The following is a 24014-nucleotide window of genomic DNA, read 5'->3' on the forward strand; positions in this document are numbered from 1 at the left end:
GGCCCCTAATGAAGGCCTTAAATTCAGGTAGAAACTATGGCACAAATAAATAGTTTTGTTTATTTATGTTTGTATTTTGCAGACCGCACCCCTTAATTGAAGCCTAACTATAATACTTTTCTAGTATTTTGTAGCGTTTTTTAATAATTAAATTGGAAATTATGCATTTCTTTCGTACCACTGATTTTATTTAAATCAAAATAATAACCTATATAGTTTTCATTTCAATGTAATTAATTTTTATCAAGATGTTTTAGATCATTTTGCTAATGACCCAGATGCTGAAGCTAACCTACTTCGCTGTGGTCCTCATTTCTCTTAGCACGAACTGACGAAGGACGACCAAAGAACGGTCCCTTGGTGAATAGGAGGAAAGACAATGACATGAAACAGTTACAGTTTCCACACATACAATAAGCCGAATTGAGTAGTCCTTATGTAACACTTCTCACACCGTGTCTAACGTAGTTTCTCAACTAAACAGACCCGGCATTGCTCACACAATGAGTAAGCAACCAACTCTTTCCATCAATGAAATCATGAAAAACTACTTCCTTGAAATCATATTTTAATTAATTTATTTTTGTCATCATTAATAATTATGTTTGAGCTGTTACGAGGCCATTTGCTGACCTTTATTATGAGGCCACTCCCATATTATCTGCGAATCAAATATTTTAGGTTTACTATCTCCCTCCACGCTATCATCTTAATTTTGTCTAATCCGTGAACTGTAAAGGTTCATATAATAGTACAAGAACCCAAGAGGAGAAAAAAGGGAGTTATTTCACCCCAATTTTTGATTACTTAATTGAAAACTAGGTATAATTACTAGTCAAAATTGATGAGTCTGCCAAATGTAATAGGTAGTGGGAATAAAAAATGGCGGCTGTTTCAAAACGTTAAAAATAATTAATTTTTTATTCGGACTCTATATCTTTACAACTACCAAAAACAATACAAAATCTTAGAGAGCATCATTTAAAGTAGACTAGTAGAAACTATTTTATAGTACAATTATTTAACTTTAATTTTAGTGGTAATAGACATTTGTACGTCGAATGGTTATTGAAATATAGATTTCTCAAAATAGATTCACTAACTACCGATATTTCAGTACATTTTTATGAAATGTTGCTTTTTAAAAGGCTATATCTCAAGAACTATTGGACGTAAATAGCTCTTTTAGGGCTAATATTTCAGCAAATTTACTCTTCTTTAAGATTTTCTAGTGTTGTTGGTAGTTTATAAGATTTAGAGCTCCGAATGAAAAATTAAGTTTTTTTTAAGATTTTGAATCAGCCTTCATTTTTTATTTCCCCTACTTATACTTGGCAAACTTATCAGTTTTGACAAGTAATTATACATAGCTTTCATTAAAATAATCAAAAATTAGGGTGAGATAACTGCCTTTTTTTCTTCCCGGCTCTTGTACTATAACATATTATATGTTGAATTTCATCTCAAACTGTAATTTACAATATATACAACTTTATTTGAAATGTAGTGTATTTGGTATGGATTTATGTGTGCTTACTTTTTTTGTTCTGGTGATTCCTGAAGTGGGTAATCGTTGACTGTTCAGTTGTTTGCCGGTATTTCAGAAACCCGAAGTTTTAATTTTCCAATTGCGTCCTAACTGTTGTGCAATTTATTTCCCGACACGATTAATTTAATAAAACTGGAACTTACCCACGCTGCCCATGACAGTTCACAGTTACTGACTCGGCCTAATTTCCTTGTTCTAATACCTTCCGGCCTGAAGTCTTTGTTGTGATTAATCGGATCCAGAACTCATCTCACTTATTTAAAATTAAAGTAGATTATTTAAAATGGTTGAAGCCTTATTAAGGAATCTAAAAAAAAAATAGTCTATATATTTACGAGTTATTTAAAAATATAATTAATTTTTATTACAATATTGAAAATCCCTTTTACTCCATCATTACTTCCTAATGTATCTTGTTTAGGCGCCATACTTTCATTATATGTCTTTCCCTTCCAACCTTGATAAACAAAAAAAAACTTAACTGGTCATAAACTTTTTTTTCCGATTGGGATATATAAATTTTATCTTTTCTAAGCATGGAAATTATTAAAAAAAACAGCTTGCCATTACAATAGTTATTATTTTTATAGGCCACAAAGTGCATAATGAATACTATTTTCCTATAACAATTTGTATTGTCTGGTTTGGAAAGACCTCTTTTGTTGGTGTATGAGGATAGAAGAGTGCTTCATATTTCAAAATCTGTGTATGAATGAACAAATACAATGTTTTGAAGATATTACTATCATTGTTTTTTCCTAAGAATCACAACGTAATATTTAGAAAAATCTTGTTTCCATATTTTGTTATTTATTATAAGATGTTATATTATATGTCGCAAAGAATATTGTTAGGCCAAGAATCGGCAGTCTACCAGCTCTTGGGTTCTTGAAGGGATGACTTCTTTATTTGTTTCAATTAAAAAAAAAAAAGGGAAATAGTTTTCCAATTGGCTAATATTTAAAAAATGCTAAGCATGAAGCAGTTATTAAATCTATGTAATGGTTGCATAAGAAATTGCACAGGTATGCAGTTCCCCTTGGCATTGGTAAACCTAGGTCGTGTTTGCTCATTATGTAATATTCCTATTTCTGCCGCTTCTGTCAGTTTTCTTCTGTTTTTATTTTGTGAAGTACCACTAGAATTCATGTACTTGTTGATTTTACATTTTTTGTTTTACTTTAAAGTTTAAATAGACTCAATACTTACAATTAGATTAAGGTAAATAATGAATTTTCTTTATTTTATCTTTTAACTATTTCAAAATGTCCCTTGCTTTGTGAATTCTCGCTAATAGTCCATATTATTACTAAGAATCCAAGTGCCCAAGCGGAGAAACAAAATGTTATTTCATTGCAATTTTTGATTACTTTAATGATAACTATATACAGTTTAGAGTCAAAAGTCGGTCAGGTTTTACCTAGATTATACAAGGTATACAGTAAATGCCATTAAAAAAGTAAACATTGATGTATCCACTGAAATTTATTTTATTACAGAAAAACATAAATTTTTTTTTTTATTCGGAGCTATTTATTTTTAAAATTATCTATGAATTCTAAATGCCTCATAGCAAATTATTGATAGTAGAGATAATTCTCTAAAATATGAGCCCTATTAAAGCTCTTCAGGTTTGTTAGGGCTTTAATAGGAATTTAGTGATTCCTGAGATATGATTTTTCATGATCCCAAAGTACGTTCCGATCATTGAAAAATAACTATGTTGTAAATGTATTTTGTCAAATATCATGGTAACAACCACCACGAAGAAAATAATAATTTTAAACTACATTATAATTCGTTCAAATAGTTTTAATTTGACTACTATTAGATATTTCTACGTCTGATAGTTTTCGAGATACGGTATTTCAATAACAAAAAGTTCTTCCCAAACACAGAGAGTTGTGATAAAATGTTATACTCCTACAAATATAAATACTATAAACTACTTTATATGTACATACATACTAAGTTTCATTTTGAATGCAATCAGACATCTAATTAGACGTATAATTTCAGGGGTAAAGTTTTCGCAGACTAAATTGATTTTTCGTAATTAATTATGTTTATCCTGGGAACTGTTGAATGTAAACAGCCTTATACAGGGCTCATATTGTAGAAAATATACTCAATTTCAATTATTTTATACTAAATCTTCCAGTGTTGTAGGTATTTTTAAAGATATGAAGCTCCTATTGAAAAATTAATTTTTGTTAAAATTTTGAAACATCCAACATTTTTTATTTTCCCTGACTATGGTTACCATAGTTACTAATTACTATTTATAGTTTTTATTTAAGTAATCAAAAATAAAGAGTGAAATATTTTTTTTTTCTTTTTACTCGAGCTCTTGGACTATAACAAACATAATTTTGTTATTGAGGTGTAGATAGTTGACCGGGAGAAGATGATGGGGGGGGGGGGGGTGCCGTCAGAAAACAAACACCATAATAAACAAAAAATATTTATTTATGCCGACGTTTCGACACGATTTTCAGATCATCATCAGGGCTATAAAAACAAAAAGACAACAACCATCACAAAAAAGTTGATTAATAACTATGGACAAAGACAGTAGTAGATTGATAACATTATTATTTATATACATAGAAATGTGAGTAATAAATAAATGATACAGTGGAAAGAATCAATAAAGAAATAGTTAAATTAATAATGGAGCTTATGAAAAAAAAAGAGAAAAAAATCAACAATATATATTTTATATTTTTAATATTAAAATCAACAATGTATATATTTTGTTTATTTATGTCGTTTCTTTGCTGACCGCATCCCCCGATCATATTCTCCAATAATTTTGTTATTGTTTGCTAACTTAATTAACCAGTATAGCACCCAGTTCACTCTGCTGATTATGACTTTTATATGTCTCTTCCTTTTGTAACGGTACAAATATGAAAAGAAGAGGACCTATTTGTTTTCTATTGGTAATTTTTAACAGTTAAAAAATAACTGTTATATAGCAACACATTAATAATATAAATTCCAACTGGTAGAGCAATATGTCTTCCTTTCCATTTCTGTTGGGTGCATAGAGAAATAAAAATTTAAACAACAAATGTTGATATAAAAATACAAATGTGTTGCGAAAAGTTAGTATTTCTGAAAATTATATTAAAAGTATGTATTTATGGAGTTTGAAAAATTGATACAGTACCATTTTGTAAACTAGTCCGCAGCCAACCTCTAAATTTGGTTCAAATTAGATGGACCTTCTTAGAAACTTAGGCGTGTTAAGGCAAATAGGTTTACGCCCAGGAAAAATGAGATGTATTCTGTGAACCTGACACCCTAACTGGTCACCTCTTCCGCTCCTCCCAATATACTATAAATTACAGATCGTTACGTTCCTTGCAGCTACTGATTAAAAAAAAAAATCCAATGTAGTCTAAAAATGAATTGATGGACGCTCTGTACTTTGAAATGGCTTCCAAAGATGGCCAACTATTTGACTTACTTTTCCGGTAATAGCTTAACAGCATTTGGTTCTATTTTACAAGATAAAACCTTTTTTACTTAGAAATGAACACCCTATTTTGGCCTTGGCTGCAGCTCTTATGCTCAATGTTATAGTTGGGACCGTTAAAAATAATAAATATTACTAGCACTAAAATTTTGCACTATAAACTATTATGAACTAGATAATGTAATTAAACTAATAATTATGATGAGAAGATAGTTGACTGTAGATAATATATATCAGGAGAAGATCGTTGGGGTGCGATCAGATAATGACACAAATAAGTTGAAAAAACCTATTTAATAGTCCTTAACATTTCGGTTAGAATTTCTAGCCTTCATCAGGGCTACTTGGAAGAGATCGGAAATCCAAGCCTAATTAAACTTATATATGATCAACGTTTCTTGAAAATGTCGGTCAAGCTGATAACTATACAGCTAATTACAATATGCATACTGTTTGATGTGCAACTAATTGGAAGTGTATACACCACAACTGTTACGGCGCCAGTTAAGTGCATTTTATAAGAAACCACTTAAAGTATTTTTTAAAGTGACAGGTGGTTTTCAAAGAAAAAGAATTTCTGTACATCTTTTATTTGAAGATTTTTTCGATTTTATTGGCCGTTGAATTATTACAATTCTCGGATTGTTAACATTCGTGTTAACGACTTGATAAAATTGATTTGTAATTTTTATTACTTATGACAATTATTTTTATTTATTTTTCTAAGGATTATGATTCTTTGGATATCTAGCTTTAAAAAAGGTACATTACGCTGAAATGGAGCCAACTTCTTAAAAATATTAGTGATAAAATTAACTCATGTCAAATAGGCGAGTCTGTCATCTTTAGAAGAAATTTTTGAACAGTACCAACACTTCGAGAGATGATCCAGTCGAACGATGTTTTAGACAAAGAAGTGAGAAGTACTTCTCGAACATGTAAATCACTTCAGCTATATTAGTGCTCACCTGAATGAACGGAGCTGACTAGATGAGGACATTAATTAGAGCATCCCTTGACTCTCTCGAAGATGATTCCTTGAAGAGGAACCATTGTGGTTTACTTGGGATAATCTATTAATGAGAAAGGAACGGATAATGAGAAAGTATGTATGAGGTAGGAACTTATGGAGTTTTTAAAGCAGTCCCGGGTGCCAAACTCGATCAAAATTGGAAAAGACTCCCACGCAGAATATCAGTGAACTAGAAAAAAAATTAATATTTTGTCACTTTTACAAAATATAGAAACTAACTTAGGTAACCATTATCTATTTCTCTGCAGTGTCCGTGCTTAAGAAGCGGTCGACTCAGGACCAGGATTATTTCTACAAGAACCGTTTAACTTGCGGATGAGCCCACATCACATGTTCATGATGACTGTGTATAACGGGAGTTCTAGCGGCACTGGGTAAAATATCAGAGGGAAATCGCCTTTTGCTCTGTTACGTTTACTACAGAACATGGGATCACTGTTAGTCGGTTTCATTTTTTACATTTGAAGATTTATTAGTTATCCAACTTCTGATGGTATTTTTTTTTTCATACATTTATTTACTACTGAATAATATTGTGCATTCAGTAATTCTTTCATGATAAATCAATCAATTGCATGATTAGGCTAATAAATGTTTATTGTTCATGGGCGTGAAATTTAGCCCATCAAACTCAGTCACGATTGGGTACAGGAACGTGAAAATACTTAGTTCTACTTTCTTGTATAATTAAATAATGACTTTAAGATCACTGAGATATCGTAGATGAATGTTTAATAATATTTTAAAATTTTAGGGTTTGTCATTTCTCCAAGTGGGTAGTTACTTTACTCTTTTACCTAAAAACATCTAGTCCAGTATACGCATCACACAACTTTCACTTAATACCTTGGAAGGTGAAAATTTCAAGCAATGAGTTTTTATTTATCTGTTATTATAAAGATTTGTATATTACAGCATATCAAGGTACGAATAACTGTCAACTTTCTTTCCAAGAATTCAACAGTTTAACACAACATAAAAACCGGGTAAAGTATGATTGCGTTCAGGGGAGATCGGATACGCTGGCTTTATCTGATATTCCAGTCTAAACTATTCAAAATTACAGGAATTATAAAGGATTTTTTTTTTTAATTTGGGATTTAAACCATGTTAAACTATTTCAATAAGAATTTGATGTTTAAGAATACTAGATTATACATAGACATACCGAGTTTAATCGAAATCGTCAGAGATATTTTTGAGAAAATCGAAATAATGTGGAAAAAAATCGATTCTATATTGTGGCACTTCCGCCCAGTTGATTTTTTCGAAAAAGTTGTAATAACCCAGATATATATGCAAATTCACATTCATATGACTTTTCGTTTTTGTCTTTAAACAGTATGTTACTTACAAACCATTTGAGACAAAGAACTATTTGTACACAAAGAACTTTAAAACGTGTATTTCCAAAGAAAAGTTAAATTTAAAATTTTGCACGATCCCAATACTTACCTTACTTTATATTTCATATATAGGTAAGTGGAAGTAGAAGTTAGTTCTCAAACTGAATATGGTTGATTTATAAACTTGTGGGACCTGAACTAGATACTCGTTTTGATATTTAGTGATTATAATATTTTATGTGTGTTTGCTGCTTATATTGACCATATTTATATTTCTTAAATTTATATAATAGAAATATAATATATATGATGAGTTAGGTTCAGAAACGTACTTTTGAGATAAAAAATGTGAGATTTTGCTCAGTCAGGTAAATTAATTTATTTACTACATCACACTGTTGTGAATAACTCCAGTTTTTCTTAAATTTGTTTTCTTGGACTTAATTTCCTTCACCAAGCCAACACAGACATAATTTACATTCCATTATATTTTGGTCTAGATTGTACAATATCCAACCTGAAACAGCTAAAAACTGAAATATGTGAGAAATAATCGAAAATAGTTCCTCCTGACTATTGTTTGCTAATATACTAGTAGTCGATATCAGAAGCTGCTTGTGCTTCTGCATGGTAGTGAACATGAGCAGAAGAAAACAGAAAATGAAGGAGGGTTGACTTTTCTCACGGCTACGGCGTCCCATTACGTCACTCGGCTAGGCCGGTCACGTTCACCGCAATCACAAGCTCACCGCTATTTACAGTCCCTACTATTGTCTGCTTTAGGAAATCAAATAGGCCAACTTTCTTGAGGTTCTCACATTCGTCACAAGAATAGAGACGGAACATCTTCCTTTTAAATCGATTTTAATTGAAAATTATAATTTTTACAATTTTCCTACATTTGGATAAACTCTATGTTATCCTTCCACAAGACTGAAAAGACAGAAAACTGCACGTCGATTCCGACTATTGCAGCACTTACTAGACAAACGGTCCAAACTTCCAATTCATTACAAAAGACTGATCTACATGAAAATAATAAGGCCTATAATAAGGACATACGCAAGGGGCTCCAGTAAACCTTCGAATTCCTCTCGTATCCAATCCATACAATCCAAAAGCCTTCTTAGAATCCTCAATGATCTTTACTTTATCACTAATAATATTATGCATAAAGACCTTAATATTCTATATGTAACCGATATAGCCCGAACCAAATCAATCGTTCCATTATAAACTCCATAACCACTCAAACCCACTTGTTCCTAAACTTGCTTCCTCTTTCATTCCTGGCAGTCCTCCGAGGCGCCTGAAAAGGAGATGGCTTCGAGACCTTCTATTGCAAAAATGTTTTTAGAGTGCTTCCAATGGGTAGTTTCTGTACATGCCTGTACCAGACCATTTTGATCTTTCTTGATGTATTTTATGTAGTATATAAATGTCAATAAATAAATAATAATACAATTTTTTTTCTGGTTTTACGACCCGAATTTTAGACTAGTATCCACCAATTGCGAATTTAGACGGAAATACATTTTTATTAGTTTGAACTAGGAAATCATTGTTTACATTTACAAATTCGTTTGTGTTTTATATAAAAATGAAATAAATAATGCCAAGAAGCTAACAATTGATTTTAACTAAATGATTTTTTAAATGTGTTTAACTATTACTGCCCCGGACACTCATTCTAGTTTGATCTGGTAATTACTGCGAAATGGAGAAAATAGACAGGAGACAAATAGAAATCCCCCTGTTTTAGGAAATCACAAGTTGACGCTCACTGCAAAATAATCATATATAATAAGTTTTAAAGTTTACATTATATTTATTTTTAAAAAATGAATTCATTCTGCTGATCTTGAATTTTAATAAAAATATTAAACAGGGAAAATCAAATATTCGTTTTAAATTTAGGTATAGCTGGTTATTTTGTTTCTACTTTGATTAAATTAAAAGAATGAAATTTCAAATTACAATATTAAAGTTTCGAGCATTAAAGAACTCCGGAATTTGAAAAATTTCAAATCAAATGTTTGGAATTTAATATTTTAAATATTTCTTCCTACATTTCATCTTGCTTAGTTTTCCTACAAATCTTCAAATTGTGGAAGTTTTTTTAGATTGAAATTGTATTTTTAAGTCTTTCATAATAAGGATTATGTATATGTTTACACAAAATTGGTAAGTTTTTAGAGGATTTGTTTTGATTCAAATAAGAGTAAGAAAATTGTCCATGTACATATTTATATTGTAAATTTTATAATAAAGTTAATTTTGGTTGGGTTTGCTTTTTATACAGAATTTTACACATTTTTGCGTTTCACTACATTATTTTGCACATTTTCGTTTTTTTTTAATAAACGTTTTTCGGTTACTGCATACATTATCCATAGTTATCTGACGAGCGTTCTTGACTATTGACCATAACTTCTGCAACATATTCTATAATTAAAAAAAAGTATATCCGCCATCCAGAGTAACTTAACTCTGATTAATTTGAGTAACCTATTTATGTGGGGATTCTCTGTGTGGGAAATATATCTAATCGGGCATGGAGAGAAAATTACAATTCTTTCCCCGGCATTAGAGGTAGGAAAGTAAAAAATGAAGTATACTTTCGTAAGTGCACATTTTTAAAGAAAAGTTTACCACTAATGAGCTTGAATTACTAACGCTACTGAAAGCCCTTTAGTAGTAGATTTTTTAAAGTTTATAAACCGAGTGATAAAGAAATTTAGGTTACACAACGTTCATCTTCTCTGATAATACATTCCATGTAACCAAGTTTAAGAACATCGACTTTTACAAAATAATTTATTAATGTTTCTGCACTATAGTAAAGATGATTGAATATTATTAAATAATACAGATAAAACTGATTTTTTTTTCTTTAAATAATCATACCTTTATGTAAGTGCTACTCCGGTATTAAACACAAGCCGTGTGGGTTTCCAAACACCTCTTTTGCAAGGTGCTAGCGGAACGTAAATATTCGAATGGTAATTAACGGAACGAGGACCCTTAGATCCGGCCCCTAAAGTGAACAGATTTCACCTTGCGTGAAAATCAGTCTAGTTCGTACCCAAATCTGATAACAATCATGATTTTCTGACCTGAAAATCAAAACCGAAACATATCCGAAGAGGCCTTTAGTATTAATTAACGTCTTGAATCTTAATTTTAGTTATTTATTCTTCCCTTAAATTTGCCCTACGGAAAATCCCCTCCACCCAGATGCTTATACTGTCCAAGAAGGGACTACAAAAATACAGAACCCTAAAAAACCCCCTTTTGATAAACTGTTAATTTAAGAAATCAGTACATAAATATTTTTATTTGTTGATCTTTATATTAGAATTTAATATTTATTTAATAGAATAGTATTTAACCTTAAATACTATTCTATATATTTGCTCAGTTCAGTTACTATGTGGGCTTAGTTTCTTTCTATGTTAATGTTTTAAACGACATTTAAAATAATAATAGGTTCATTTTTTGAGAATACATATCGCCGAGGAGAGACAAGGTTGTCTTATTTTAAATTCCAATGTTATGAACTTTTTCTGTTAATGAATCGTTTATTTTATTTAATATAATGATTTTGCTCAGTCTCAGTTTCATTCGACAACTACCTGGAGAACAAACGCATTTTGGTTGGTTGTTTCCATACTTGTTATATCTCTATTCCAAAATACTCCTCTCTTGAACTTAAATACTGGCTTTTTGAATAAATACTTACCGGTGAGGACCTGGTATCAGGATAGCGAGAAACTACTAACTGTCAACAATATTGCATCTTTTACCTACAAATTAGGTATTTTTTCAATTCAAAGATGCATTTCCATAGATTCATTATTTAATTAAATAATTTTTTTGTATATGTTCTCTTATCGTTCGCTCTCAACCAAACTGTGTCTCAGGGTCGAATTCGGCAGTGTAAAATATTCTTAATTACAATAATAATTAATTATACACTTTAATAATCATAATTATGAGAGATAGTTGACCGTGGATGATAAATGAGGAGAAGATGGTTGGGGGTGCGGTCAATGAAAAACACAAATAATTATGATTAACTTATTTTAATGTGCCTAGAAACTCTAGCCGAAACGTCGGCACATTAAAATAAGTTAATCATACTTATTTGTGTTTTTCATTGACCGCACCCCCAACCATCTTCTCCTTCTTTAATAATCATGTTTTATATAGGCTATGATTATAATTAGTTCTGACTACTGCCTTTGTTTGTTAAAGTCCTAATATTTTGGTCAAAAAACAGATCTTTTTATAGAAAAAAGATCTTTCGTTACATTCAGATTCATAACTTATATCAGGTATTTTTGAAGAAAACATATAAATAATAACCATATAAACTGTTTACCGGAGACGTTGGAGTGATGTTAAATATGTTGACGCTTCATTATAAGGATTCTATCATGTTTTTATAAATAAATATAAAACATCATAGCCTCTAACTGTTATTGTATTAAAATAGAGAAGAAAAAGGGAAATAAAACTTTATGGCTGTTTGAGTTAAAAATTAAATGAGAAACCTATTCGCTTATAAGAATAAATACATGTTAATAAGTCCCTAGTTAAGGATACAAGGCTGATTAATTTATTTTATCAATTATATTTAATTATCATCTCCATCAATAGATAGGCTCATTTTCTGATATTTTTTTTGCATTTTATGGTATGTTACCTTAGTAACTAAACGACATCTTTGGTGGAAAGATTCTTATGATAGCCCTAAAATATCAGATCTTTTCATATTATTACATCATATTCGTGACATTGTGAAGATCGGTGCAAACATTACTAGGAAGAAGTTGAGGCGGCACCTAGTCTCGTTAATGAATGCCTAAAAAGGGTTTAAAGTAAACATAGAGGAAAGGAAAGCTTTAGAGTTCGGAAATTTACTAAGGGTGTATATACAAGGATGTCATGTTTGACAAAAAACGTAGGGCCGAAATAATTTTACTAGAAATTATTGATTTTAGATAGCGATTATCTCGTAAACTATGGCACATATAGAAAAAATTAATAATTTAATTCTAAAAGGGAATGTCGGCTTTAATTTTTGATAGGTTGTTTTAGGTACGAAGCACCGTTTTCGGGTTATATGTGAAAAATTGAAAATAAGGGAACTATTCACTCCTCCCCCTATATTTTGGAAAGTGTGATTTTTAGTATGTATATCTCCTTCCTTTCTCTCTCACCCTTTGAACCCTACAACCTCCCTCGTCTCCTTGTACTCAACAAACTCTTCGTTGGATGAACTAATCATCGTAGCAAATATTTCGCTGGCCATAGTACCATAGTTTTGACCTTACTAATCGAAAGTACCGCATAATCGACACACAACTTTTTTAGAATGGATTTCTTATTGCTGCTCCAAGCAGCATGGTTCTTTGCAAATGTCAAGGTCTTAAGTTAGGATGAAATATGCAACAAGAAGTGCTTTAGACATAGCTATTTTACTTATGTTTAGTTTTCCTTTCATTGCTGTGAACTAAAAAAAAATAAAAGATGAAAAATTGGTTAAAATATAGTAGATAACTTTGATTAGTATGATTTTTGTTGTGTTTCATCGTTCAATTTAAAAGTAGTTAATTTATTTCAGCTAAATGTTAGCCTGTCATCATAACGCGTACAGTACTAATGATTTAACTACTTATGACCACTTAATGTCCATCCGTTCCAATATTTATTAAACATATTAATCAAATTAACACCAACTTTCTTATATTTGTATAAAATTATATTGTTTATTATAAATTGCAGATAAATCTTTATTATAAATCGATTAACGTATTGTCACTATTAATTATAATTTAATAATATCCACTTTACAATTTGTTTTATACATAAAAATTATTATTAATAATAAAATGATTAATTTATTGCTCCTATTAAATATAATGTAATTATTGTCACTATTAAATAATAATCTAATTACAAACTGCTATAATATGCTCCTATGAATTTCTAAATAATGTATAGAGATGAAAATATGAGATATTTCCACTCGAACAACTTCACTCACGCCTGTCGATTTCAAATACTTTACTATTGAATGTAGGAACTCTCAAATACTGTAAATTTCTGAGCATAGATTACTTCAATATTATATGTTTATTTGTTTTGGATATTTATTTTTAATTATTAATGATTTTTTATCTGCCAGCAGGATGGAACGGGAGGAGGGCGGAGGTAGGAGGCTGCTGGTCACTGCCGATGAAGGCTGGCACAATGACACCAGGCCACGAACTGGCCTGCAGAGCCTCGGCGACGACGAGCAGTTCATGGAAGCTATCTTCAACGGGATGCTCCCACAGACGGAAGTCATTCACGAAGAACCTCCAGAACCAGGAGAGTCCCAGCGTGATGAGTCCATTCTCATTGAGGACTGGCCGTTCAGTAGTATCGGAAGTGTCGAGTCCGAAACCGAATCCGAATCCGAATCCGGTTCAGAAGTGGAGGAGAGTGAAACCCCCCGTGGCTCCGAGGGCTCCACGGTGTCCATTGACGAGTACCCCAGCGCCATAACTGAAGTTGACACCCTAGAGGATGCCGTGCCCTTCGTCGATGTCATGTACCTTCATGCTCCAGGTCCGTCCAATGTGCCGGAACCTCCTTCGGCTCCTGCTGAGGATAATATATCACCTTTGGACGCCCCTGGGCCCTCATCTTTACCACCTGGAACCGAATATGCACCCAGTGCGCCACCGCTCCCTGCGACTCTCCCATATAGGTAAATTTTATATTATTGGTTGATCTAATTTATTTTGATGGTAATCAATTTAAAACCTGTAATTTTAACAAATGATGAACTTGCTTTAATTTTAATCACTCTGAATTTTTTTAACAAATCTTTAAGAGTTAATAACTGTAGCGTTGCTGAAATAAACTTTGTCTTTATTTCATTAAAATATGAAAAGCGTAACTCTTACTTAGGTCTTACAATAGTCTTGAAGTGAGTTTGATCAGCAGTCAATAGGCTTTTGCGATCAATTTCTTCGAATCATCGTACCATTTACGGTTTTATGGTTGGTTTAAAATACTTTTTTCTTAATTTTTTCGAAAATAATAGACTTTCAAACCGTATCGATAATCATCAGAGGGTATTTTAAATGCATTTCACAAATTACTAGAACACGGTATTTAGGGTTTTTGTTTTCCTAGGCACAATAATGCTCTGTGACTTGGGATAAATTTTATTCAAACTTTCGCCATTTCCTCAATATTTGTCTTTACCAACACGTTTTTCATATTTTTATGGTTTTGCGTACTTGACAATTGGGTTGATACTTGAGAAATGCTTAAAGGTCGTTCTTGACGTTGACTTTTTTCTCTCTTCCCGCAATATTTTCCTGTTTTTTAAGTTCTTGTGCACTTTGACAATTTATTGAAATTAAATCTTAAATGGTGTTCCATATCAAGGATGGTTGCCTGACCATTTTTTTTCAAGATCAATCATGCGCCATTTTGAAAGTATTGTTTTAAGAAAAAAAAAACTCGGTCTTAGTACATTCAATTTATTCCTGTTCCTGATATAATAAATATTTACCTGAAGTTTAACCTTCAAATATGAATAATTTCAGTTTTTTTTTCAATAGAAAGAATCAGTATAAATAAACTTTTACCTCTTTGTAAGGTTGGTATGTACCTAATAGTAGTCAATAAGAATAAATATTATTCTTACTAAATGTATAAAGTACTCCATTATAAATTATAAAAAGTACTTAATTTTCTGTTATCAAAGATGACATAATTAATTAATTGCATACACTTATTTTAGTGTTATTTGAATTGTTATAAGGCAAACATTGATTTTTTTATTTTTTATATTTTATTAGCCTATGTCAATATTTAAAAACTAATTTGTATTATCTTTTTCTGGATTACTGTTTATTAGCTGTTTTATTAGAAGAGTGGAAAGTTTTTTATTTATTCTGGCTGACCTACTTTTTTGTATCAATCCACTAGAAACAGGTAAGTTGTTTATTGTAACCCTTCTCATTGAAAAGTATATTTGAAAAGGAAAATTTTCATATACAAACTTTAAACTTTAGATCAATATCTATCATATTATGAGTAAAAAAAAATTAAATATACTAAGAAAGAGTTTTTAGGTTTAAGCATTATATTTAAAATTGCGTTTTTTTCCCCCTTTTCTTTTTAAGTCATAACGCTTTAAGATTGTCAATGAAACTAAAAATTAAATTCACTGTAATAAAGTTTGAGAAATATGAGTTCCATTGGTAAACAGTTAAAGATAAACTAATTTCTTCAACTGTCTCTCAAGAAACAAGGAAGAATCTATGTACAAATTATGAAAAAAAAAAAAGTGGTCATGTAACTACTTATTTTTTGATTTCTTGACAACTTGTTATGATTAATTATTTATTTATTCAATACGGTTGTATGAATATATGTTAGCCATAAGGGATTTGTTGTCTAGTGCCATATATTACTTTTCATGAAACAGTTATGTGTTTAATGTTGGACCTTTTTCTAATATGTTTGTGTCTGTGACATCTTTTTAGTACAGTCAATCTTTCCTCGCCTCCACATATCTAACTTATAGTTGTATGGAAGAGGAGAATCATAGAGCTATGATACTAATATAGCTAATCGTGATTATGTTGGGAGAATAAATCTCATTTTCAATTAATTTTACAGGTTCAAGTACATAGGAGTGAAGCATATATTTAACATCGTGACTAATTTGACTTTTATCCAACATATCTCTTTGATTTATTCTACATCCTCTATTTCTCTGATTTCCTGACCTCTTCTTTAACCTTTACAGTTTTCACATCCATATCTTTTTCAGTAATTACTTTTAGAAGTAATAAGCTCCCAAAGAGCCTCACTTTCTGTATCTTTAGTTTGACCGTTGTTTTTTTCTTAAGATTATAAAAATTGTAAAAAAAAGTCTGCTCATTTATTGTCTTGATTTTAATATGAAGCCAAGGATGTTAGTCCTATTCTAGTATTTAGCAAGTGCTCATTGTGTTTATAAGTATTCATATTTTATTAATTTAAATTTAATTATTTTGAAAACATCAATATTTTTTAAAACAACAGTTTGTGATTTAATTTTATAATTGATTTATTGTGCTTAAAGTTTGTATTCATTTTATTTATTGTTATCAACTTAATATTTGTATCTTTGATGTGTCTTATTTTCATTATTACAATGCATTTAACATTTGTTATAAACATAAATATAACATTGTTGTTAAGGACCAAATTTTTAAGTATTCGTATGAAACTTTCATTGAATCTTCTAGATTTCAAATAATTAAAAATCATCCTTAGAATTATTTTTTTTTTTTTTGTTTCAGTGGAATTTTACTCTATTGTAATACCTTTCATAATGGAGTTATTACAGTAATATATTTTTTTTAGAATTTTAGTATGTATTCGTATTTGTATTGTATTGGGAAAAAATGTACACCAATGCTAATTTTTTTCTTTATCAAACCTGTTGGTTTTTCTAATCAAATTAAATATGGGTCATAATCCAAATTATGTATAACTTAATGTGAACTAATTTTTGAATAACATACAATTTTGAATTTAAAAATATATTTACTAATTAATCTTAAACATGTTTACTTCTTCTGCTCTTAGGTTTATTATTACTATTATTTTTTTATTTTTTTTTTATTAAATATTGTTTCAAATTATTTTACTTTACTTAATTTCACAAAATGGGCAATTACTAATAAATCAAAACACATGCAATAATGTTTTCTGTGCTACTTAAGTTTAAGTAACAGAATATAACGAGTGTGGAAACTCTTTGAAATTAAAGTTAATTTAATAATTATAGAAGAATGTTAACTTGTTAAAATTATCATACTAAGAATTTTTATCTTATATATTGATCATAATGACGTTTATAAATTGTTAGTTATTGTGTTACGTCTCGAATTACATTCTGCTTGGGTCATTGATAAAAATAAATCATTTAAAATCATGTTCATGATAAATTAATCACCATAAATTAATGGTCTTTTAACTAAGGCGATTGACCATTATTGTAACATAGAAAGTTTTGAGGTTCTCCTATCTACCAAGAGATGGCGCTGAGAGTAGCGTGGGAACCCAAAGGCTTTGTCTTGCTCAATTACAGTGAAATATCATTTCTTTAGGATAATTCTATAAGGTTCATTATAGATTTGTTATTGACTTCACTCTTATTTTTCAAGAATAATTATTATAACAGTCAGTAAATAGTTTTATTTTTAATTTTTCAAAAAAAAAAACAACACAAAATTATGTTGACTGTTGTTTTACCTATGATTTGTGAATAACAGGGAGAGTAAGATAAAGAAAATAAAAGATTTTATATAAATATTATTTATTTTATTGTTTACAGGCAACTACCGACTAATATTAAATAAACTTCGTTTCTCTAAAGTCTATATCTAATTAAGAAAGACATACATGGAACCAGAAATGTTTTTAAAAGTCTAAATCATAGAATGTGAGAGAAAATTCTCTTGAAGACAATTTTTTTAAAAATTTCTTCCACGGATACAAAGCCTCCCTAATTTCACACAGTGGCCACATCACAGATCGTTCTTGACCAAATTATTTTATTACTTTTTTCCTTGTTTCTGAGGTAAATGATTTTGAAATTTTTTTTTTTCAAAATCATGAAAAACAGGTTATGTAGGTTCAGTATTACTTTTGCAAATTTAGTCGTAGCCAGGAAATTTACTTTTCCGTTTGAGCATCTGATAATACTCAATGATATCCGATAAAATTTATATAAACTACAATTATACTAATTTAAAAACTTTTTAAAACAATGGGTCAAACACGGCAGGCCTTGTCAAGGCATAGGGCTGCCTTGGAAAATACGTTTGCTCCTTGCGTACGTGCAAACGTATTTTCTAAGATAGAAATGTTTTTAAAATTAGCACTAGACCCAATTTACACAAATCTCCGAATTTCTTCTAATTTTGGGCCAAATCAGATACCGTTTTCGAAATATAGAATTATTTATAAAAATACATTCGCACATGCGTTTGCGAAAGTAGTCTATGTTATTTGATAAAATTGATATGAAACTACCAAGGCATATACTAGATATTAACTAGGCACCAAACCGAACTTTACCGATTAAGCCCAAAGGACAATTTGAATCAAAAGACGCAAAACAAAATTTGCTTCATGATAGTAAAGTGCGGGTGAAATCGTTCTATTCTGAGGACAAACACTTATTGTTTCATTACGGACGAGGGATCAAAACAGTGGATAAAATCTTATAAAGATTTCTTAATTTTCTGAATAGCTAATGTTAAAATGAAATGAAATGAAAAAAATAATTATATTCTGAGATAAATGTCCCCTAATAATAAATCCATTGTTCGCAAATTAAAGTTAATTGTCTGGCAGGGATTTAAAAAAGTTTCAGTGTACTTGTTGATATAACATAAAAACCTTAGGTTAAATTATAATTTATAATATTAATGAATAATGGCTGTACACGTAGCTCAGAGTAATTTGGAGGTTTGTTTATGTAGTAGGTGAAGAAATAGGTATTGTTTAAAGGAAAGGATGAACGAGGATTGACGAATGGAAATAGTAGAGAATTTCAGAAGGAGGTTATGATGTATGATGAAAAATTTGCGAAAGGAGGCGTTTCTATGGGAAAGGCATTTATAAATCGATTGGTTGGGATCTGGTGTTTAATGAATGAATGGATGATCGTTGAGTGACGAAATCAAGGATATAGGTCAGTTTTTTATTTCAAAAACCCCAAGGAAGTATTGCCTTCGGGAGGTTGGATTGAGCCACTTCAACTCAGTATACCAACGGGAGACATGAGAGCGCCTGGGAAACCTGAAGAATATTCAGGAAGAACTTGAGATCGTTATGACTATGTTTGCGACATCGCTTTGATTAGTGTTCCTAAGAGCTATTTTTACAGCTTTCGTAACCTCTTTGGATTTTGCTACTATGTGTAAAAGACTTTTCTGGTAAACTAGATCGTCCCGAGTTGGGAGTAATATTTTGTACCTTATATTCAAATCTTACCCTTTTTTTTTTTTATCAAACACTGTAAGTAACAATAACGATCGCTTATTTATGAGTAGTTATTGTTGAGTAAGTAGTAAGGGTTGAAACACCCTAACAGATTTTAGAAAAAAATTATCTAATATAATCTGAAACTAGGAAGAAAACCTCTTCGGGTAGTAATGGGAAGCTAATTTTTTCTTCTTTTTTTTCCATTGAAAGTCCCAACATTATGTTGAGAAGGAAATAGATCACTATATGTTAGTTGTTAAATTTTAATCACTCAATTTGTAGGTATTCTATTGTTAAAACCACTTGCTTTCTAGACCTTCCCACATTGCTGATGGCGACTTCGATTAGTTTTGATGATAATTCACTCTGAAAAAAACTTTTTCTTAACTCATAATTAACAATTTCTTTGTTATATAGAATTTATATATATTTTGTTGCGTGATAGATATATTTTTTGCCTAATAGATAAATCCGTCGCTGACAATATCTATAGTAGTCATAGAAAATTCCAAACACACTCCTACATTTACTTAATGCAATATTTAATGTACCAGTGTATGTATGCATGCATACTGAACCATTTTAATACTTGTCATATATTCACTTAACTGCACTTGAAGATATAATAGTTTTGAAATATCTGTTTTGTGAGTGACGGTTAACCAATAACTAATTAGAAGAAACGAAGAGAAGGCAATTATGTCATCAACCTCAGTTGACCTTAGTTGAATTGATATCTGCAAGAAGCGGAAGTTGTTTCAGAGATCACGATCGTGGTTTGTGTTGGCAAACTGCGGTAGACTTTCAACTTTCGTGTTCTAATTGCTATAGGACAGTTTTAATAGTTAAATTCATCCTTCCATCTCACTGTTGATCCTTCATAGCTAATAATATTTTGAAGGTAATATAAATACCTTTTGAATCCATTAATTGTTATTTTTTAAGTGCAAATAGTTCCAAAATATCCAAACGATATAGAGTGAAATATATATTTAAACTTAATATTAATAATACTTAATATTAAAATCTTTTCATGAAAACAGTTGGACCCTGATTGTAATGAAAGGGAATTATGGAACATTTGAAATTAGAAGAGCAAAAATTCACCAGGATAATGATATTTCCTTTTTGTTGCAAACAATTCAATTAATAGCACAGAAAGAGTAGAAAATAAGCTAATTAAAAAAAATATATATATTTAATATAATATTATATAAAAAAATATAAAATATTTTGTTCTTGGCTCCTTGGGCACATTAGCAAGAACCCTAGGCACATGTCTAAAATTGTCGACCTGTCAGCAAAAAAAGGCTTAATTGTAATCAGTGATCTCGAGTGTTAGCCCAGATTGATGCTAAGTATGCATCATATCTACTTGCCAATCAAATATGTATTCAAATCGGAATGCCGATTCTCATTTTAAAATTCTGAACAAGATGTTTCCGTGTTCTTGATTTGTTTCTTTATAGTGACATATTTCTCTGATAACGTCATCTAGGCTCAGAATGCGGTCTTCCTGGAACAGGTATTGCGTTAATTTAGCCGGCGATGGTTGTTGATCTGAAAAGAGGAAGATGCTCTGTTCCTCCATCCATGAAGAACGATACTGGTGGCTGTGAACTTCCGCCTATTTTTTCCGCCACCGCGGTGCCACCTTGACAGCTTGTGCCTTGCCTCCACAATGGCGGCACGTTGGCCATTGTTCTAGTTGCTCTACTGGTGAAAGTTATCCTGCATGTGGGGTCCGGGAAACGATCATTATTGGGGACTACATTTTCCGCTATATATTATGCATTTTTTTAGTTGTATTGTAGATGGGAATTTATTTTTTTTAATATTTTCTTACGTTATATGTTAAGCACACCATAATTTTATGACTGAAAACGGTGTATTCATATAATGTATATGTTACAACCAAGACGTACAGTGTTAATATTGCAAAATAATGGATTTATAAGTCGTTGAATAAAACAATTGTTATTGTAATTATTATTTAAACAAAATTGGATTACAATTCTCTTAAAAATACTCAAAACAATTCCATTGTACATTTCAGATTATACATGACTAGATAATTTTTACATAACCTTTGAAAAAGAATTAATGTCAGACCCTACAGTTTCCATTTATTTATCCGATTTCATTCCAGTTCTCTGTTTCTTTCAATATTTTGTTCGTTAATGATCTATTGACCACATAAAAGGCCCTGTAAGTAGTTAAGTTATAGCGACCAAATCCGTCTACCATCATTTTTTAGGAGATCGGAAAAAAAACTTATTTCACTGTAACGAAATAAATAATTATCACAGCCGGATTAAAACCCCCCGGTCCTTAAGGTTAGTAGCACAGTAGCTTACCACTGAGCCACCCCGCTTCCTGATATTTAATTAAATGACCACAAATTTGTTTTCATTCAGAAAGTAACGGAAATATTTACTTATCCTCAAAATATACAAAATATTTATTTAAATACAAAAATATTCAAATAAAGATCCGGGCTCTCGAAATAATTTAAGCTCAATTATAAACAATAGAAAATATTGAAATGATATATTCTATTGCTTATAATTGAGCTTAACAAGGATAGTAACTAAGAATAAACATTGAAAACAATTAATATATTTATCAATTATATGAAATATCATTATTAATACCAAAAATAATTAATGAAAAAATCGGGAAACTTTCCAGGAAAGCACGCTGCTCGAAACAATACAAATACTATTAATTTATGACAAACAATTATCCAACTAAATGAAAATAGAGGCATATATTTCTACCTATTTTTAACTCGGGCCTCAACAACCATTTTCATAATTGCACACGATCCAATCTTATAATGAAACTAATTATGACCTCATTCACACAAAAAAAAGTTATGGAATATTAAAAGTTGCATGTCCGTGAGAGAATCAGATGATTAAAAAGATATTTATGCGGGTTCAAATGAAACAGATAATTTTGAATTTGGACTTGCAAAGTTACAGAGGGAAATTAGAGTGGAAATATTACTATTATTTTACTGATTGTCTCGTTTTATGGAGTAAATATATTATTAAGAAAACAATTTACCCAGTCTATACACTCTGGCATTTAATCTATATGTAATTGAATATCGAGCAGCAGGGTGGCTCAGTGGTAAGGTACTGTAAACTCCAAGTACCTGGGTTTTAATCTGGCTGTGATAATTATTTATTCTATTACTGAAGCCGTAAAATCTGTAGTTCCAGCATGAATTATCAAATCCCCTGCTTGGACAACCGTTTGTCTAGTAACAGTACTTCCTAATAATTATACTTCCTGCACTCCTGAATCTATATGAGTTGCAGCGGTGCTTTTTTTTTTTTTTTTTTTTTTTTTTTTTTTTTATATATTTAATTCAATATTTTCTTATTCACTATTTTGAAAAAATATGAACGAAAAAGATGGAAATATATATATAACTAAACTTTAGATTTACACAGGCTGTTACGAAAATTATGAGAAATATTATTACTATCATACTAACTTATTATTATGAAATATTCTTATCGTCAAGACATACACTAACAGATTTTGTTAACAAAATTGGTTCTTTGATCAGTGTAAAGCAAAGTCAACTTTGTTTTTCGGACTAATCATATATAAATCATCCATATTATTGAATTTATAATAATTCTGTGTTTTCGTCTGCTGAAAAATAAATTTTTGCCGTTAGAAGTCTTATTGACATAATTTAAAGACAGAAACAGAAAATCAAACTTGAAAAAAAAATCGTGTAGCTCCGATAATAATTTGAACCTAATACTATTATTCCACTTGGAGCCTTAATCATTCCCAATTGAAATTAAGGAAGAAATCAACCGAAAATTTGAAAAAGCTGTGTAAGTAAAATCAAGGTAATTCATTTTTACTCCCAATTAAAGAAAAAGCTCTTTTGAATCCTTAGTGAAGAAAAAGAAGGAGGAATTGGAAATGCTAAAGTATCAATGTATTGATCCCTTTAGAAATTTCAAATTTTAAATATGCTTCATGTGATATGGAAAGAAGTTTCTCCTTACAATATAAAGCTTTGTTTCAAGATAATAAAAAAAAGTTTTACTTTCTCTCATTAAAAGAAAAAATAATTATTTGCCATGGGAAAATAACTTTTAATATAAATTGCAAATTTAATATTGAATTATGTAACTGTATGTTATAATTTTAATAACTTTTATCATTTAAGGTGATAAACAAAAAACAATGGTGGTTAAAACATTTTAGTAAATTTTTAAATAAAAAAAAGTTCCAGGACTTAGTTATTACCTATTTGTTTTGACAAACAAAATGAAATACCACTAAATATATTTTTTTAAGAAAGCTTTATAGATATTATTTTAGTACTATAAGGATTAATAGGATATTGTTAACAATTATGAAAAATGTTTTTCCTTATACCTCAGGTCTGTTTTTAATTCTTTCCACCCCATTGAGAACCAATATTTAGGAACTAATCATTTTTTTTTTAACAACTATTCGGTCCCTCAATGATCCTTGGCGCAAGCTAGTCGCAGGGCTACCCTACAT

The 24014-nt window shown here is 30.3% G+C and overlaps 1 protein-coding gene across 3 annotated transcripts in view; it reads left to right on the forward strand.

Moving 5' to 3' along the window:
- The window catches only part of bdg (bedraggled), a 237767-nt gene that overhangs the window by 50616 nt on the left and 163137 nt on the right, over positions 1-24014 (forward strand). For 2 of the 3 annotated variants that reach the window (XM_067052937.1, XM_067052939.1), the window contains exon 2: positions 13609-14172. In XM_067052937.1, coding sequence (XP_066909038.1) covers positions 13610-14172 — 563 coding nt within the window. In that variant the 5' untranslated portion in view covers position 13609. Of the gene's footprint in view, positions 1-13605; positions 14173-24014 lie in introns of all 3 variants that reach the window. The other variant, XM_067052938.1, reaches the window with a different exon arrangement.

This window comes from Halyomorpha halys, unplaced genomic scaffold (assembly GCF_000696795.3).
Source record: "Halyomorpha halys isolate HHAL.00 unplaced genomic scaffold, Hhal_1.1 Scaffold186.1, whole genome shotgun sequence".
Lineage (NCBI taxonomy): Eukaryota > Metazoa > Arthropoda > Insecta > Hemiptera > Pentatomidae > Halyomorpha > Halyomorpha halys.